General features: G+C 38.0%; 1 protein-coding gene across 1 annotated transcript in view; it reads left to right on the top strand.

Annotated features, from left to right (window-relative positions):
• The window catches only part of ZSWIM5 (zinc finger SWIM-type containing 5), a 251,462-nt gene that overhangs the window by 166,346 nt on the left and 64,231 nt on the right, over positions 1-20,885 (top strand). Inside the window, exon 2 of the mRNA XM_086716801.1 lies at positions 10,755-11,111. Coding sequence (XP_086572927.1) covers positions 10,755-11,111 — 357 coding nt within the window. The remainder of the gene's footprint in view (positions 1-10,754; positions 11,112-20,885) is intronic.

Genomic DNA, 20,885 nt, shown 5'->3' with positions numbered 1-20,885 from the left:
TCTATGCAATTATGGGAGCTGGCAAGTCTGAAATCTGTATGGCAGGCCAGCAAGCTGGAAATCCTTGAGCAGGATCTGGTTCTACAGTCTTGAGGCAGAATTTCTTCTTTCTCAGAGAAACCTTAGTTTTGCTTTTAAAGCCTTTTACTGATTGGATGATATCTACCCACATTATTGAGGTTAATTTCCTTTAGTTAAAGTCAACTGATTTTATATGTTAACCACAGCTACAAAATACTTCTACAGCAATACCTAGATTAGTGTTTCAATAACGGGGTCCTATAGCTTAGTCATATTGACACATAAAACTTAGATCACACTTACTATAAGATTCATAAAAATTGTGAAAATTTAATGAGGTAAATGCATGTAAAGCATTTAGAATAGAGCCTAACACATGGGAGGCACTCATAAAGATTAGCTATTATTACACATTCTTTAAATCATAAAGGTTAACTATTATTACATACTCTTTAAATCCTGAAACTACCCTTGTTCTAGGAAAGATATAATAATAAATTCAGTGATAGTCACTATAAAATCAATTAATATTCTAGCGAGAATGAACCTTGGATGTCTTCTAGACCAGCCTCTCATTTTAAAAAACATGGAAGTTGAGGTCCAGTCTCTTTTTCATATAGGCAAAGATATTTTGGTTTTTGTAGTGATGAACACACAGAGAGAAAGCCCTGCCCTAGTGGGGCTTCTATCTTAATAAGATAACCATTGTTTCTGCCCAAATCTCACCAATATTCTTACTCATTTGCATTCAGAAAAGGAATTAGAGATTTGGGTTCAGAGACTGTGCTGCCTCAAAGCACAGGTGCCCCGAAACATTGAACTGTTCAAGTAGAAATGTTTATATTCAACTTTTAGATTCAGAAGCTTAGAACCTAAGCTCTTCCTACATTGACATCACTGGCATATTTGAAATTTTTTTTTTTAATTTTTTTTTTCAACGTTTATTTATTTTTGGGACAGAGAGAGACAGAGCATGAACGGGGGAGGGGCAGAGAGAGAGGGAGACACAGAATCGGAAACAGGCTCCAGGCTCTGAGCCATCAGCCCAGAGCCCGACGCGGGGCTCAAACTCACAGACCGCGAGATCGTGACCTGGCTGAAGTCGGACGCTTAACCGACTGCGCCACCCAGGCGCCCCTGCATACTTGAAATTTTAAAGTTACCCTTCTATGGGGTGTCTCTTTTCATTAAGACTTAGGTCATTTCTCAAGAATGTGCTAAATGCTCCTGAGTGGCCTAAGTGAAATTAATAATGTACTTTCTTAGCACCTTATTTTCAACCACTGGGAAACTTGGCCATTGGGGAAGTTCTGTCTGATTCCTTGACATGGAGACTCATTAACAAAAATTGCATAAAAGCATGAATAATAAATCTATCGGACACTTTACAGTTTTATAAACCACTTTTGAGAAATAGGGCAGGTATTATTATCCCCACTTTACTGAGGAGGAAGCTGAAATTCAGAGTTGTGAAGTGAGTCTCCCAAGACTACGTACTTAATAGCAGATCCTGACTGCCTAATCCCAGTATAATATGCTCTCTGCTGTATAACTCTACTGGCCACGTTTGGTCGATACAGTTCTAGAAAAGAGCTGCTTTTCAACCCTGCAGTTCTCTTCCTTAGTTCTAACGTGAAGACAGTCTTGGAGACACTCCTGGAAGAGTCAGGCCCTGGGGCCCAGGGGGCACTACATAGCAGGACTCTTCCTTATAAAGCCATTACCCTCAAGAACAGGAGACATCACTGACTTTCCTAGCACACAGAAACAGACACAGAGACTTAGACAAAATTAAAAGAGAAATTTTATCCCAAATGAAAGACAGGACAAGGCCATGGCCGGAGATATAAGCAAAACAGATATTGGTAATATGCCTGATAGAGAATTTAAAGTAATGATCATCAAGATACTGGACTTGAGAAAAGAGTGGAGGACATCAGTGAGACCCTTAACACAGAGATAAGGAATAACATAGCAGAGAGAAACACACTTGATCGAATGAACAGCAAGCTGAAAGAAGCAAAGGGATGAATTAATGACCCATTAATTCCAACTTCCATTTCCAGAGTAATGGAAAGTAATCAAGCTGAACAGGGGAGAGAAAAAAGAATTATGCAAAATAAGAATTATTATGTTTGATGAAGTGACCGAGTTTCCTTAAGGAACTTTATCAAACATAATAACATTCATATTATAGGAGTCCCAGAAGAAGAACAGAGAGAAAGGAGAGCAGAAAACTTAATTTGAAGAAAGAATAGCTGAAAACTTCCCTAACGTGGGAAAGGAAACAGATATCCAGATCCCAGAGGCACAGAGAACACCCATCAAAATCAACAATAGCAGATCCACACTAAGACATATTGTAATTAAGTTGGCAAAATGTAATGATGAAGAAAAAAATATTAAAAACCAGCAAAATAAAAGAAGACAGTTACATACAAAGGAACCCCACAAAACTATCTGTGGACTTTTCAGCAGAAACTTTCCAAGCCAGAAAGCAGTGGCATGATATATTCAAAGTGCTGAATGGGAAAAACCTGCAGCCAAGAATACTCTATATAGCAAGGGTATCATTCAGAATAGAGAGAGAGATATAGTTTCCTTGACAAAAACTAAAGGAGTTCATGACCACTAAACCAGCCCTGCAAGAAATATTTTTTTTTCTTTTCTTTTTTTTTTTTTTCTTTTTTTAAAAATTTTTTTTCAACGTTTTTATTTATTTTTGGGACAGAGAGAGACAGAGCATGAACGGGGGAGGGGCAGAGAGAGAGGGAGACACAGAATCGGAAACAGGCTCCAGGCTCCGAGCCATCAGCCCAGAGCCTGACGCGGGGCTCGAACTCCCGGACCGCGAGATCGTGACCTGGCTGAAGCCGGACGCTTACCCGACTGCGCCACCCAGGCGCCCCAAGAAATATTTTTAAAGGAAAAAAAAATTTAAGTTTATTTATTTTTGAGAGAGAGACAAAGAGAGCAAGTGAGGGAGGGGCAGAGAGAGAGGGAGGGAGAGTATCCCAAGCAGGCTCTGCACCGTCAGCACAGCCTAATGCAGGACTTGAACCCATGAACCTTGAGATCATGACTTGACCCGAAACCAAGAGTTGGACACTTAACTGCTGAGCTACCCAGGCGTCCCTCTGCAAGAAATATTAAAGGGGACTCTTTGAGTGGAAAGGAAAGACCACAAATGACAGTGTGAAGGTAGAAAACAAAAAAGCACTAAAAATGAATATTTCTGTATAAAACAGTCAAGGAACTCACAGAAGAAAAAGCTGTAAAACATGACACCATATACCTAAAACATGGGAGGAGAGGAGTAAAAAATGGATTCAAACTTAAATGACCATCAATATAATATAGACTGTTATATGCAGAAGAGTTATATACAAACTTAATGTACCATATATCAAAAACCACTATTAAATATGCAAAGAATAAAGAGAATTCAAATCGCTAAAGAAAATGAGCAACCCATGAAAGAGAGAAAGACAACAAAGGATCAGAGAAAATCTTCAGAAACAAAAATAATAAATTGGGGCGCCTGGGTGGCTCAGTCAGTTAAGTGGCCAACTTCGGCTCAGGTCATGATCTCACAGTTTGTGAGTTTGGGCCCCACATCAGGCTCTGTGCTGACAGCTCAGAGTCTGGAGCCTGCTTCAAATTCTATGTCTTCCTCTCTCTCTGCCCATCCCCTGCTCGAGCTCACTCTCACTCTCTCTTTCTCTCTCTCTCTCAAAAATAAACATGAAAAAAAATTTTTTTGGAAACTAATAAAATGCCAATAAATACATATGTATCAATAATTAATTTGAATGTAAATGGCCTAAACACTCCAATCAAAGACATGGGGTGACAAAATGGATATAAAAACAAGACTCATCTTGGGGCGCCTGGGTGGCTCAGTCAGTTGAGCGTCCAACTTCGGCTCAGGTCATGATCTCACGGTTTGTGAGTTCGAGCCCCGCGTCGGGCTCTGTGCTGACAGCTCAGAGCCTGGAGCCTGCTTTGGATTCTGTGTCTCCTCCTCTCTCCGCCCCTCCCCTGCTCATGCTCTGTCTCTCTCTGTCTCTCAATAATAAATAAACATTAAAAAAAAATTTTTAAATAAAACAAAAAAAACAAGACTCATCTATACACTGCCTACAAAGACTAATTTTAGACCAAAAGACACCTGGAGATTGAAAGTGAGGGAATAGAGAAAGAGAAACATCTATCATCCAAATAGATGTCAAAAGCAAGCCAGAGTGGCAGTACTTACATCAGACGAAATAGACTTTAAAGCAAAGACTGTAACAAGAGGCAAAGAAGGACACTATATAATAATAAGGGGGACAATCAAACAAGAAGATATAACAATTGTAAATATTTATGGACCCAATATGGGAGCACTCAAATACATAAAACAGGTAATAACAAACACAGAGGAACTAATCAATAATAATACAATAGTACTAGAGGACTTTAACACCCCACTTACATCAATGGACAGATCATCTAAACAGAAAATCACCAAGGAAACAATGGCTTTGAATGACATAGTGAAACAGATGGATTTAACAGATATATTCAGAACATTCCATCCTAAAACAGCAGAATACACATTCTTTTCAAGTGCACATGGAACATTCTCTAGAACAGATCACATATTAAGCCACAAGACAAGCCTCAACACATTCAAAAAGATCAAAGTTATACCATGCATATTTTCTGACCACAATACTATGAAACTAGAAGTCAACCACAAGAAAAAAATTTGGAAAGATCACAAATGCATAGAGATTAAATACCATGCTACTAACAATGGATGGGTCAACCAGGAAATAAAAGAAGAAATTAAAAAGCACATGGAAGCAAATGAAAATGAATACAGAACAGTTCAAAACTGTTGAGACAGAGCAAAAGCAGTTCTAAGAAGGAAGTTTATACAGACCTTCCTCAAGAAGCAAGAGGAATTTCAAGTAAACAATTTAACCTACACCTAAAGGAGCTAGAAAAAGAACACCAACAAAAACTAAAACCAGCCAAAGAAAGGAAATAATAAAGATTAGAGCAGAAATTGGGGCACCTGGGTGGCTCAGTTGGTTGAGCCATCTGTCTTTGGCTCAGGGCATGATCTCACAGCTCATGAATTTGAGCCCTGTATCAGGCTTGCTACTGTCAGTGCAGGGCCTGCTTTGGATCCTCTATCCCTCTCTTTCTGCTCCTCCTCCCCCCCCAAAAAAAACAAAAAAATAAAACATTTAAAATTTATAAAGATTAGACCACAAATAAATGATACTGAAACTAAAAAAAACAATAGAACAGATCAATGGAACGAGGAGCTAGTTCTTGGAAAAAAGGAATAAAACTGATAAACCTAGCCAGACTTAACAAGAAAACAGAGAAAGGACCCAAATAAATAAAAGCACAAATGAGAGAGGAGAAATAACAACAAATACCACAGAAATAAAATTATTAAGAGAATATTATGAAAAACCACATGCCAGAAATCAGACAACCTAGAAGAAATGGATGAATTCCAGAAACATACAACAAAACTGAACCAGGAAGAAATAGAAAATTTCAGCAGATCAATTACCTGCAAAGAATTCGAATCAGTAATCAAAAAACTCCCAGCAAACAAAAGTCCAGGATCAGATGGCTTCACGGGTGAATTCTACCAAGTATTTAAAGAGTTAAAACCTATTCTCAAACTATTCCAAAAAATAGAAAAGGAAGGAAAAACTTCCAAATTTATCCTATGAGGCCAGCATTATCCTGGTACAAAAACCAGATAAAGACATCACTAGAAAAGAGAACTACAGGGCAATATGTCTGATGAACATAGATGCAAAAACCCCCATCAAAATACTAGCAAACCGAATCCAACAATGCATTTAAAAAATCATTCATCAGGGCTCCTGGGTGGCTCAGTCAGTTGGGCTTCCGACTTCCGCTCGGGTCATGATCTCACAGTCAGTGAGTTCGAGCCCCGCATTGGGCTCTGTGCTGACAGCTCAGAGCCTGGAGCCTGCTTTGGATTCTGTGTCTCCCTCTCTCTTTCTGCCTATCCCCTGCTCATGCTCTGTCTCTTTCTGTCTCAAAAATAATAAATAAAAACGTTAAAAAAATTTTTTTTAAATCATTCATCACATCAAGTGGGTTGCAAGGTTGGTTCAGTATTCGCAAGTCAATCAACATGATGCATCACATCAACAAGGAAAAGGATATGTACCACGTGATCATTTCAGTAGATGTAGAAAAAGTATTTGGCAAAGTACAACATCCATTCATGGTTAAAACCTTCAACAATGTATGTTTACAGGGTATATACCACAACATAATAAAGGCCATATATGAAAAACCCACAGCTAACATCATCTTTAATGGTGAAAAACTGAGAGCTTTTTCCCTAAGATCAGGAACAGGACAAGGATGTCCACTCTCACCATTTTTATTCAACATCGTACTGGAAGTCCTAGCCATAGCAATCAGAAAACAAAAAGAATAAAATGCACCCAAATCAGTAAGGAAGAAGTAAAACTTCCACTGTTTGTAGATGACATGATACTCTACATAGGATACCTGAAAGACTCCACCAAAAAAAGAAAAAAAAAAAAACTACTGGAACTAATAAAGGAATTCAGAAGAGTTGCAGGATACAAAATCAGTGTACAGAAATCTGTTTCATTTCTATACACCAATAATGAAGGAGGAGAAAGAGAAATTAAGAAAACAATCCCATTTACAATTGCACAAAAATAATAAGGTACCTAGGAATAGACCTGACCAAAGAGGTGGAGACCTGTACTCTGAAAACGAGAAAACACTGATAAAGGAAACTGAAAATGACACAAAGAAGTGGAAAGACAGTCATGCTCATGGATTGGAAGAACAAATTTTGTTAAAATGTCTGTATTACCCAAAGCAGTCTATACATTTAATGTAATCCCGATCAAAATACCAACAGCATTTTTCACAGAACTAGAGCAAAAAATTCTAAAATTTCTGTGGAACCGCAGAAGACCCCCATAGCCAAAGCAACCTTGAAAAAGAAGCTGGAGGCATCACAATTCCAGACTTCAAATTCTACTACAAAGCTGCAGTAATCAGAACAGTGTGGTACTGGAACTTTCAAACAGATGCATAGATTAATGGAACAGAATAGAAAACCCAGAAATAAACCCACAAGTATATGATCAGTTAATCTTCAACAAAGCAGAAAAGAATATCCAGTGGGAAAGAGTGAAAAGCAGACAGCAGCATGCAAAAGAATGAAACTAGACCACTTTCTTACACCATACACAAAAATAAAATAAAAATGGGTTAAGGACCAAATGGGAGACCTGAAACCATAAAAATCCTTGAAGAGAACACAGGTTGTAATCTCTTTGACATTGGTAGTAGCAATACTTTTCTAGATATGTTGCCTGAGGCAAGGAAAGCAAAATAAAAAATAGACTATTGGGGCTACATTAAAATAAAAAGCTTTTGGGGTGCCTGGGTGGTTCAGTTGGTTAAGCGTCCGGCTTCAGCTCAGGTCATGATCTCACGGTTCATGAGTTTGAACCTGCATTGGGCTCTGTGCTGAAAGGTCTGAGCATGGAGCCTGCTTCAGATTCTGTCTCCCTCTCTCTCTGCCCCTCCCCTGCTCACTCTCTCTCTCTCTCAAAAATAAACATTAAAAAGCATTAAAAAGCTTTTGCAAAGCAAAGGAAACAATAAAACAAAAAACAACCTATTCAATGGGAAAAGATATTTGCAAATGATATATCCAATAAAGGGTTAGCATCCAAAATATATAAAGAACATGTAAAACTCAACACCCAAAAAGGTAATAATCCAATTTAAAAATGGGCAGAAGACATGAACAGACATTTCTCCAAAGAGGACAGATGGCAAACAGACACATGAAAAGATGCTCCACATCACTCATCATCAGAGAAATGCAAATCAAAACTACAATGAAATATCCCTTCACACCTGTCAGAATGGCTAAAATCAAAAACAAGAAACAATGGATGTTGGTGACAATGTGGAAAAAGAGCAACATTGTATGCTGTTGGTGGGAATGCAAACTGGGGCAGCCACTGTGGAAAACAGTATGGAGGTTTCTTAAATGGTTAAAAATAGAACTACCCTATGATCCAGTAATCTCACTAGTGGGCATTTACTCAAAGAATACATAAACACTAATTCAAAGGGATACATGCACCCCTATGTTAAAGCAGCATTTCTTACAATAGCCAAGATATGAAAGCAGCCCAAGTGTTTGTCAATAGATGAATGGATAAAGAAGTTGTGTTATACATACAAAAGAATATTATTCAGCCATAAAAAAGAATGAAATCTTACCATTTGCAATGACATGGATAGAGCTAAAGAATATAATGCTAAATGAAATGAGTCAGAGAAACACAAATACCATATGATTTCACTCAAATGTGAAATTTAAGAAATGAAACAAAAGGGCAAATGAGGGTCAAAGAGAGATAGAGACAAATCAAGAAACAGACTTTCAATTGTGGAGAACAAACTTGGTTACCAGAGGAGTGGGGGGTGGAGGATGGGTAAATATGTGATGAGGATTAATGTGTTCACTTGTGATGGGCAGGGCACTAGGTGATATATGGAATTGTGAATCACTATATAAAAATAAATAAATAATATAAAGTGAAGGCAGTCTTTATCCACACTTAATCATGTTTGGATGTAACTTGTTTACTTTGCCTTTAAAATATGACAATAAATATTTTTAAATCTGAAGCTAAGTTTAGCTGAGAAAAAATTTCTGTGAAGTTTTAAAAATATACCTGGAAGCTAATAAAGTTTTAGCAAATAAGTCTTGGATATTTTTCTTGCTCTGGAAATTAATCTTAACTTTTTTAGTAGTGTGCACCTTTCTTTGGATTGGACATAAATGTGCCTTTTAGTAGTGTTAATTTTGCCAGATTGTATGTTTTTAAATTTGGGTCTTATTTTAATTAACCATGATTATCTGAAACTTGAACTTTGGAAAGTTTTCTGTCTGCATTTTTAAATTCCGCTGGGTCACAGTGGTAGCTCTGAAACTTATATATACATCTTTATTATTTGTCAACTATTCTCCAACAGATAAAAGTTTATTTAAAATTGCTTCCCTGTTCACAGTGTGCAGTGCAGTTAAGCAGGAAAGTCTCCAAGGACAGGAAAGTCTCCTGTCCCTGATATACCATTTGACACATCATATTGTAATCATTTATTTATTCATTTGTCTGTGATTTTTGAGGATAAGGACTTTGTCATGGCATGTTTGTTTGTTTTTTTTTAATTTTTTTTTCAACGTTTTATTTATTTTTGGGACAGAGAGAGACAGAGCATGAACGGGGGAGGGGCAGAGAGAGAGGGAGACACAGAATCGGAAACAGGCTCCAGGCTCTGAGCCATCAGCCCAGAGCCCGACGCGGGGCTCGAACTCACGGACCGCGAGATCGTGACCTGGCTGAAGTCAGACGCTTAACCGACTGCGCCACCGAGGCGCCCCTGTCATGGCATGTTTTAGAGGTAGTGTAATATAAATGAAAGAAAATGAACTTTGGAGTCATTCAGACCTGGTTCCAAAACTCAGGTCTGTCATTTACTACCTGAGAGGTTTTAAGCAAATTACTTAACCTTTCTGAGTCCCAGTTTACACAACTTTAAAAATAAGAAAAATAGGGGAGTCTGGGTAGCTCAGTCAGTTAAGCATTTGACACTTGATTTCGGCTCGGATCATGATCTTATAGTTCGTGGGACAGAGCTTTGTCTTGGGCTCTATGCTGAGTGTGGAGCCTGCTTGGGATTCTCTCTCTCTCCCTCTCTCTGCCCCTCACCCACTCGTGTGTGCACTCTCTCTCTCTCTCAAAATAAGTAAACTTAAATAAAATAAAAAATAAAACAAGGAAAATAATAGCAACCTCATAATGTTGTGATAATTATTAAAAACACCAGATACAGTTGTGCTACGTGATAGGTGCTTTACAAATATTTGATATCCTTCTCCTTTTTTTGTTAATATCCCGAGGCCTAGCAGTCTGACACTTAAGATCTCATTAATTGGTTTAAATGACTGAATTATTCTCCCTACGTTACAAAATTATTAGTGCTATGTGCTAGTAAGTCGAGGTGTAACACTGCATTGTCTCACTGCACCAAGCTGTGCTTTTCCATATTTTATGAGGTTTCTTACCTTTTTGGTATCCCACATGGCCACCATTTTGGAATTGTACGTTTTAAGGAAGAAATGTCAGTATTCTCCTTGTTCTTTCTCCTGTCCTTTCTTGTGGCATTCCTTTGGTTTCTCTTGGATTTATAGCACTTGCCTTAATCTAGATTGTACTTATTTCATTTGTAGCCTTGTCTTTTCTCCCAAAGAGTTTACAGTGTACCTTAGAGGTTTTTAACTTATTTGGGGTTCCTTGTTAACCTTTTTAGACTATGATGAAAGCTATGAACTATTCCTGCCCCCCCAGCAAATGTACATGTATACAAAACAGGTTTTCATATTATTAGTTCACGAGGTTTGTGGACTCCATGGTAAGGATTCTTTTTCTAGATATTGTGTTCCTTTAGAGCTGTACCTGAGTTTCATTGACCTTTGTGCGATGGCAGAGCCTACCACATATACAGGAGATACTTAGCAAAAAGTTTCTGAATTGATTAATTGAAATGCAAAATGAAAATCTTCCAAGTTTCTTATTGCAGAATCTCTAAACGCACTTTCTTTGTTTCCTTAGGCTTCCATCTCAGTGGTACAGTAACTGAGCCGGCTACCACTTCTGAACCAGCAGTGACTTACAAAGTTGCAATCAGTTTTGACCGATGCAAAATCACCTCAGTGACATGTGGCTGTGGGAACAAAGATATATTCTACTGTGCTCATGTGGTGGCACTCTCACTCTACAGGATCCGTAAACCAGAGCAAGTCAAATTGCGTCTTCCTATCTCAGAAACCCTTTTCCAGATGAATAGGGACCAGCTACAGAAGTTTATTCAATATTTAATCACGGCACACCACACTGAAGTTCTTCCTACTGCGCAGAAACTGGCAGATGAGATTCTATCCTCCAACTCAGAAATCAACCAAGTGAATGGTAATTATACAACATTTTTGTTGCTAAAAATCTACTTTGTTGCTTTATTGCGTGTTTAGAGGTTGGGATTTTTTGTTAATATTTTTGCAATTGTGATCACTTAACCTGAAATCAGTTCATTCCATCAAATCAACTATTCAACTCTTAGTTTTTTGAAGCAGTCCAGTTGTCTGCCTTATAAAACTCTTTGCAAAAAAGGACAGAGGATGTTAGAGTTATGTAGTGATCTAGTTTTTTGGACTTTATTTGTCCGTATAATACCTGCCCCAGGAGCCTGGAATATTCAGGAGTGAGAGAAAGCAAAAAATAATTTGTGTCATTCAGTGAAATTAGATATATATAAGAATTCTCTTAACATTTTAGGATCCTACATAGCATCAGGGTCATTCTAAAGAGCATCTTTTAGTATTGTGCTCACTTACTCATTCAACAAGTATATATTGAGAACCTGCTCTGTGCAAGCAATAGTGCTGATTGTTGAGAGCATAAAACAGACATGATTCCTGCCTTCAAGTAGCTTATAATCTAGTAGAAAAGACAGATACGTTTGGGGCACCTGCGTGGCTCAGTTGATTGAGCGTCCCACTCTTGATATTAGCTCAGGTAATGATCCCTGAGTTGTGGGATCAAGCCCCGTGTCAGGCTCTGTGCTGAGCATGGAGCCTGCTTGGTATTCTCTCTCTCCCTCTGCCCATCTCCCATGCTTGCATGCTCTCTCCTTCTCTCTCTAAAAGGAAGAAAAGGGGTGTAGGGGAAGAAAGAAAAGACAGCTAAGTTTGAAACAAATAGTTGTTTTTATAATAAAGCCAGGTTGTAAAGACTTTATCACAGGAAACCACTGAAGAATTTTGAGAAGGCGTTTTGTTTGTTAGATCCTATGTTCCAGGTATGATACAAAGGACTCCACATATGTTGATTCATTTAGCTTTCAAAACTACTCTGTGAAATAGGTGTTTTAACCACTTGCATTTTTTAAATAAGGAAATTATAACCCATACACACTTGACTTCAAAACTCAAGGTTTTTATGCTTCTCTATACTATCTATTTTTAGCAGATAATTTTGGTACTAATGTAAAAGAGGCAATGAGACGAGGTGGATGGTCTGTATGATATTGTAATCCATGTGCCAAAGGTTCTGCCTCTCCCAGTTGTTGAATAGAACTAATCAAGTCCTGTACACAACCTCACCAGTCCTCAGAAACAAGGGTAGTCAGACCAACAGGCTTCCAGGAACTCTTGCTAACTAGCAGAAATAATCTTCTATTGCTTTATACAGAAAGCTGTGGTATATATATAATAACTGAGCCCTCTCTAAGTGATACTCTTAAAGAGTAGCTTCAAATATCTCTCATCCCACATAGTAAGGCTGTTCTACTTCTCTGGCCTCCTTAACTCTAGAGCTCTTAGAAACCTGAGTTCTGCCTCATCCCAAGGTCTGTAGCACCAAAGAGAAATACTGCTCTGTACCCCTATGACTAGGTTGTGGCCTGTTTTCATGCTTTATTCCCATTGACTCTTTCTCAGAACTTTTGCCTATTTCCAAGCTCTCTTGCCTTTTCTTCATGTGACCATCTTGGTTGAGGACCTTATTGCACCTGTCTTGTTCATACCACTGCTGTCACCAAAACCATCCTCTTCCCTCTTTACCACTGTGCTAAAGCAATTTTTATCTTTTGTTACACCACCCATCTTATTTTCTGAAGTTAGGCTTAGGTTGCCATACTGAACTTTGGTGTGTTCCTCAACCTTCCCCAGGAACTACTACTTCTGTACCTGTGTCTATTCCATACTAATACTAGCTTTCTACTCCCAGCTTCCCTAATATTCCACAAGGCCTTTCCTAATCTATTTCTACTAACCAATGTTGATATTGGCAATGATAATGAAACAGGGGACAGAGAATGGAGATATCTTAGAGGTAACATGGACTGGATTCAATATCTGCTGTATAGGATGAGTGGGGAGGGTGAAGAAGAGGAAGAAAAGAAAGATGAGACAAAACTGAATTCCAGAATGTCTAGCTAGGATGATGTTGATGGACTTGATGATAATGTTGTCATTCACTGAGGAAACATAAGAGGAGGGGTGAATTTAGGAGGAAGATGGATTTGGGGTGTGTGGGTGGCTCAGTCTGTTAAGCATCCAACCAGCTGAGCCCTGCATCAGGCTCTGTGCTATCAGAGCCCTGCTTGGGATTCTCTCTCTCTGCCCCTCCCCTGTTCATGCTTCCTCTCTCTCTCTCTCTTTCCCTCTCTCTCTCAAAATAAATAAACTTAAAAGAAAAGGAGGAAAATGAATTCAATATAAGTTTGAGATACTTGTAGAACATTTAGGAAAAGATTTTTTTAATATGAAATTTATTGTCAAATTGGTTTCCATACAACACCCAGTGTTCATCCCAAAAGGTGCCCTCCTCAATACCCATCACCCACCCTCCCCTCCCTCCCACCCCCCATCAACCCTAAGTTTGTTCTCAGTTTTTTAAGAGTCTCTTATGCTTTGGCTCTCTCCCTCTCTAACCTTTTTTTTTTTTCTTCCCCTCCCCATGGACTTCTGTTAAGTTTCTCAGGATCCACACAAGATACCATATGTTTTCACTCTTATAGGAAAAGATTTCTGTTGGGCAGTTGGATATATGGATCTAGAACTGTGGGCAAAACTCACAATTTTGGAGTTATTAGCATAGGGATATTTGGAGTCTTGTTTCTCTTCCCTGCTAAATCTTGAAACACTTAGAACATCTTCCCTCTCCTCTTTCCCAAACTCTGCTCCTCACCAAAACAAAATTAAAAAGCAGGAATAAGATTTCTAAAACTGCTAGCTGCCTGCTTTTAATCCCAAGAATGGATCCAGGCGTTGCTATGCTCCTCACCTCCTTAAAACCTTTTTTTTTTCTTAAGCCCCTATGTGTGGTTTTACCTAGACTTTGCCTTGTCCCCTTTGGTAGACTGTCTTTCTACATCTACCACTGCTCTATGCTCTGTGATTTGATTTGGTAACTCCATACCGTAAGATTCTCTGGCATACAGCATCTTGGTCAGGGCTTCAGTTGCTGCTTATCCATGAAGAGAGATTTGATACATTGAGAAAAGTAAGGTGACTTGAGGAGTAGGGTTAGGAACCATGTTTTATTAATTTCTGAGTCTCTGTCACCTAGCATGGTACCTGGAAAATAATAACAGTTTATTAAATGAATACAGCCATGCATATACAGGTGATGCAAGCAGGAGTCAGTATAGAAATTAGCAAAGTAGAATGAGAAATGAGAAAAAGCTAGTAATTATCAAAGTCAGCATAGAACTGAGTTTCAAGAAGTGAATAGTCAACAATGTTGAATATCATGGAAGATACAGACCAAAGCTAACAAAGGTAGAAAGACAATTTAGGGGAAATAGAAACTATGCAGAGAGAAGAAAACTTTGAAAAAGTATTAATAATATTATCATTAGAGTAAAAGAAGATATTGCAACCATGAAATAAGAACTGGATACTGTAGAAATGAGTTCACACAACAGAAAGAACTAATGAAATTACAAATATAATGGCAAAATCTTCTAAAACTAAGTGATGGAAAATAAAGGTAAGGAAAGCTCCCACAGAGTAGAGCAAAAAGACAAAAAGATGAAAAACAGGAGAAAAAAAATTGTCAAAAAGTAAGAAAACAAGTCCTAGAAATTCCATTGTTTGAATAATAGGGTTTCCAAAAATGGAAAACAGAGGTAAGGAATTCATCAATGAAATAAGTAAATTTTCTAGAACAAAAGCATGTGAGTTTCCAAAGTAAAGGATTTAACTATATGCTCAGCAGTGGAGGGGCACCTGGGTGGCTCAGTTGGTTAAGCATCCAGCTCTTGATTTCAGCTCAGGTCATGCATGATCTCAGTTGTGAGATTGAACCCCCACCTCAGGTTCCGTGCTGAGTGTGGAGCCTGCTTGGGATTTTCTCTCTCTCTCTCTGCCTCTTCCTCGCTCATGCTCTCTCTCTCAATATAAATAAATAAATAAACATTTAAAAAATGCTCAGCAGTGGAAAAAGAAGAGTCTTTTCAACAAATGGAGCTGGATCAGTTAGATATATTCATGTGGAGGAAAAAAACCCTCAATTCCTATATCATGCCGTACAGAAAAATCAATTGCAGATAGATGGGAGATATAAATGTGAAGGGTAAAACAATAAAGTATATAGAAGATAACATGAGAAAATATCTTCATGTCCTTGGAGTAGGAAAATTTTTCTTAAGTAGGAAAAGATTTAAAAATTGGGCTACATTAAAATTTTAAACTTCTTTTTATCAAAAGGTACCACTCAAAGACTAAAAAGGTAGGTAATAGGAGAAGGTATTTATAGTATATATAACTGACAAAGAGCTTATATCCTAATTACATAAAGAACCCCAGGGCACCTGGGTGGCTTAGTCAGTTAAGTGTCCGACTCCTGATTTCAGCTCAGGTCACCATCTCATGGTTGGTGAGATCAAGCCCTGAATCAGGCTCTCTGCTGTCAGTGCAGAGCCTGCTTCAAATCTTCCATCTCCCTCTCTCTCTGCCCCTCCCTGCTTGCTCTCTCTCTCTCTCAAAAATAAACATTAATAATAAGAAAAACTCTTACAAATAGTAAAATTGACAAGAGACACAGAAAGGCACTAGACAAAAAGGATATCCAGATATTTAATAAACATATTAAAAATTACTTTAATTAGTAATCATGGAAATGCAAATTAAAACCACAGTGAGATACCATTACCTATCCACCAGAATAGCTAAAGTTTTAAAACTGTCATTAGCAGGGGCGCCTGGGTGGCTCAGTCGGTTAAGCGTCCGACTTAGGCTCAGGTCATGATCTCGCGGTCCGTGAGTTCGAGCCCCGCGTCGGGCTCTGTGCTGACCGCTCGGAGCCTGGAGCCTGTTTCAGATTCTGTGTCTCCCTCTCTCTCTGACCCTCCCCCATTCATGTTCTGTCTCTCTCTGTCTCAAAAATAAATAAACGTTAAAAAAAATTTAAAAAATAACTGTCATTAGCAGCTATTGGTGAAGATACTGAGCAACTGGAACTATTGTAGGTAGGAACTAATATATTGCAGGTATAAATTGTTGCAGTCACTTTGTGAACTGTTTAGCATCATCTAACTAAAGTTGAGCATATACATATGCTGTGACCCAGAAACTCTTCTAGATGTCTACTCAATGGAAATGAGTAGCATAATTTGTAACAGCCTAAAATAGAAACAATCTGAATGTCCATCAACAGAATGACTAAATAAATTGATACATTCACATAATGGAATATTGTACATCAGTGAAAATAAATTAAACACTATTGCTGTGCCCCAAAGTATGGGGGAATCTTACAAACATGATGTTGAATGAAAGAAGCCAGACACAAAAGAATAACTCTTGTATGATTCTACTTTTATAAAGTTCAAAAACAAGTCCCTGTTTAGAAGTTAGGATAGTGGTTAATTTGGGGGAAGAAGAAAGGAGATAATGTTTGTGAAGGGGCTTTTAGAATGCTGTTAGTATTCTATTTCTTGACTTCAATGATAGTTACACTGTTATAATGGCTATGTGATAATTCAACAAGCTGCTTGCTTAAGATTTGTACACTTTTAATAATTTATATTTTAATTTTAAAATACTAATTTAAGGGGCACCTGGGGGACTCAGTCAGTTAAGCGTCTGACTTCAGCTCAGGTCATGATCTCATGGTTCATGAGTTTGAGTCTCACATCGGGCTGTGTGCTGACAGCTCAGAGCCTGGAGCCTGCTTCAGATTCTGTCTCCCTCCCTCTCTGCCCCTCCCCCATTTTCTCTCTCTCTCTCTCTCTCTCTCTCTCTCTCTCAAAAATAAATAAGCATTAAAAATTTTTTAATAAAATAAAATACTGATTTAGTCCAGAGCACCTGAATGGCTCAGTTGGTTGAGTGTCCAACTTCAGTTCATGTCATGATCTCACAGTTTGTGAGTTTGAACCCCACATTGGGCTCACTGCTGTCAAAACAGAGCCGCTTTGGATCCTCTGTCCCACTTTCTCTCTGCCCTTCCTGTGCTCACACTCTTTCTCTCTCAAAAGTAAACATTTAAAAAAATAAAATATTAATTTAATTTAAAAAGCAGTGTGTGTATATGCACATGTCTACACACACACATATGTGTATAGGACAAAAAGACTGGAAGGAAATACACCATAATATTAATAATAGTAATCTATGGCTGGTGGCCATAGGTGTATTTTATTTTCTTTATGAATAGTATATTTTATATAAAAGCATGTATTATTTTTATAATTTTAAAAAGGATGTTTAAGAATGAAAGAAAAATTGGTTCCACAGACTTAATAGTTCCCTCAGGACAGGTCTCATTGTTGAAGCCTAAGTGCTAACTTGGAGCCTTAATCCACATGATGGTTTGTTTCATAACTATTTATAAAAGACATGCTTTCTATTTTATCTTCATTTGTTACCATTTCTCGTACAGTCCTGTGGAAAATTTCACACTATAACATTTACACTGACTGGGTTTACTTTACCACTACTGAGGTCAATTAGTTTCGTACTCAAGACTAACATGAACATATGTTTTGGGGTTTTTTTGTTTTTTTTTTTTTTTAACGTTTATTTATTTTTGAGACAGAGAGAGACAGAGCATGAACGGGGGAGGGGCAGAGAGAGGGAGACACAGAATCGGAAACAGGCTCCAGGCTCCGAGCTGTCAGCATAGAGCCCGACGCGGGGCTCGAACTCACAGACCGTGAGATCGTGACCTGAGTCTAAGTCGGCCGCTCAACCGACTGAGCCACCCAGGCGCCCCTAACATGAACATATGTAGAGACGTTTTTATCTTGTTTTTTTAACCAAAGGATTTTTAAAAAAGATTTTGCCTAGAAGTTAGTGAGAGACAGCTGGAGAGGCTGCTTATGAACTCCAGGCCTAGTTTATCTAATTAAGACTATCTGTGTTCTTGTTCACTCATTCCTACATGCTCTACCCTCCTGTATTCTCTGACCCTTAATTTTGACATTTCATACAGATTAATCTTTTCTCCTCTTCTTTTTATATATATTTTTAATATTTTTTAATGTTTATTAATTTTTTTGAGAGACAGAGTGCTAGCAGGGGAGGGGCAGAGAGAGAGGGAGACACAGAATCCGAAGCAGGCCTCCAGGCTCCAAGCTGTCAGCACAGAGCCCGACATGGGGCTCGAACCCACGAACCATGAGATCGTGACCTGAGTCAAAGTTGGACACCCAACCTGACTGAGCCACCCAGGTGCCCCAAGTTTTCTCCTATTCTTATTCTACATGATCTCTATAAGCAATCTCAGCTACATCCTTGACTTTAAATGTCATCTATGTACTATGGCTCACAGATCACTTCTATATCCAACTGACTATACATGTCTCCATACAATGGAGACATCCCCAAATCAACATATCCAAACATGAGTTTATCTTCCTCCCCAAACTTACTCAGATACCAAATAGCACCACCATCTAGCCACTGGATTTTGATAGAAATCTTCTAGTCATCCCTAATACTTTTTACTTATAATCCTTGTTTATTCCATTGCAAGACCTGTTAATTTTACCTCCAAAGTATATTTCATCCTTTTCCACTTCTCTCTATTGATATTGCCATAACCCTAAGTCAAAACTCCTATAATCTCCCACCTTGATTGCTACCATAGTATTCAAACTTATCTTTCCATATTCACTATTATTCCCTTCTATTCCATTCTCCACACAAAATAACTTTTCTATAACTATAGATTTTGTCATGGATAAAGTCTACATTTCATATGGCCTACAAAACCTTGCCTGGTCTGGCTTTTGCTTAGGTTTTCATGTGATTTTCCCTCTTCTTGGAATACTCTTCCTATCCTCTCTCCCTTAGTATAAATGTACTTGATTATCACAATAATTTATGACTTTATGCTTTTTTGAGCAAAAAATACAGTATTTCCTCCACTCTTTGTTAGGCAACTCCTAATTCATTTCTTCGGGTGTTCACTTAAATGTCACTTTCTCAGGGAAAACTTCTTTAACCTGTCTTTCTTCTCACACAAATATGTACATGTGTAATTATTTGTTTAATGTCCCTTTCCCCAACCAGTCTGTCAACTCCACAAGCATAGGCACTATATATCTACTTTGTTTATCACCATATATCCGGTATTTGGCACAGATCCTGGCACATAGTAGGCTCTCATTTAATATTGATTGAGTAAATGAAAATGTCTTGGAAAATCCTCCTTAGGGCCTTTTGCCGATTCATGCTTTCCCAGATGACTTTCATTCCTTCAACAGTCACACCAACTCCTTGTAGTAGTTTTACCTAGATGCCTCAAATATTGACTCACTCCCTTTTTTGTTGCAGCCACTCATTTTGGCAGCTCTGCTTCTCATCTCCTGGGTTCCTTGTAGATCAGTAAACATTTACATAGTTTACCTTCCTTTATTTCCTATCAAATAAACAAACCCTTCTGAAGTTCTAGTTGAAATTTTACTGATAGTAACTCTCAAGGCTTTGCGTTATCCTAGTCCTATCCCAGCAGTTCTCTATAGTCTGTACACTACGTATTTTTTATGGGGTTATTTTATTTTATTTTATTTTATTTTATTTTATTTTATTTTATTTTTTTGACAGTAGAATATTTTTAATATCTGGGTTTGCAAGTTTAATACATTATTATCTTATTACAAGAATAATAATACCTTACCTTTATATTATTTTTATAATTTCCAATGTACTTGTTTTCTTTTTTAAAATTTTTAAAATATTTATGTATTTATTTATTTTTAATATATGAAATTTATTGTCAAATTAGTTTCCATAAAACACCCAGTGCTCATCCTAAAAGATGCCCTCTTCAATGCCCATCACCCTCCCCTCCCTCCCACCCGCCATCAACCCTGTTTGTTCTCAGTTTTCCTTTCATGTTTTCTTTTCTTTTTTCAATATATGAAATTTATTGTCAAATTGGTTTCCATACTACACCCAGTGCTCATCCCAAAAGGTGCCCTCCTCAATACCCATCACCCACCCTTCCCTCCCTCCCACCCCCCATCAACCCTCAGTTTGTTCTCAGTTTTTAAGTCTCTTATGCTTTGGCTCTCTCCCACTCTAACCTCTTTTTTTTTTTCCTTCCCCTCCTCCATGGGTTTCTGTTAAGTTTCTCAGGATCCACATAAGAGTGAAAACATATGGTATCTGTCTTTCTCTGTATGGCTTATTTCTTATTATCTTATTATCTTATTACAAGAATAATAATACCTTACCTTTATATTATTTTTATAATTTCCAATGTACTTGTTTTCTTTTTTAAAATTTTTAAAATATTTATGTATTTATTTATTTTTAATATATGAAATTTATTGTCAAATTAGTTTCCATAAAACACCCAGTGCTCATCCTAAAAGATGCCCTCTTCAATGCCCATCACCCTCCCCTCCCTCCCACCCGCCATCAACCCTGTTTGTTCTCAGTTTTCCTTTCATGTTTTCTTTTCTTTTTTCAATATATGAAATTTATTGTCAAATTGGTTTCCATACTACACCCAGTGCTCATCCCAAAAGGTGCCCTCCTCAATACCCATCACCCACCCTCCCCTCCCTCCCACCCCCCATCAACCCTCAGTTTGTTCTCAGTTTTTAAGAGTCTCTCATGCTTTGGCTCTCTCCCACTCTAACCTCTTTTTTTTTTCCTTCCCCTCCCCCATGGGTTTGTTAAGTTTCTCAGGATCCACATAAGAGTGAAAACATATGGTATCTGTCTT

This window comes from Puma concolor, chromosome C1 (assembly GCF_028749965.1).
Source record: "Puma concolor isolate L17-30 chromosome C1, mPumCon1.1.hap2, whole genome shotgun sequence".
Lineage (NCBI taxonomy): Eukaryota > Metazoa > Chordata > Mammalia > Carnivora > Felidae > Puma > Puma concolor.
The sequence above is the reverse complement of the archived record's forward strand: the minus strand, read 5'-3'. Positions and strand labels throughout refer to the sequence as shown.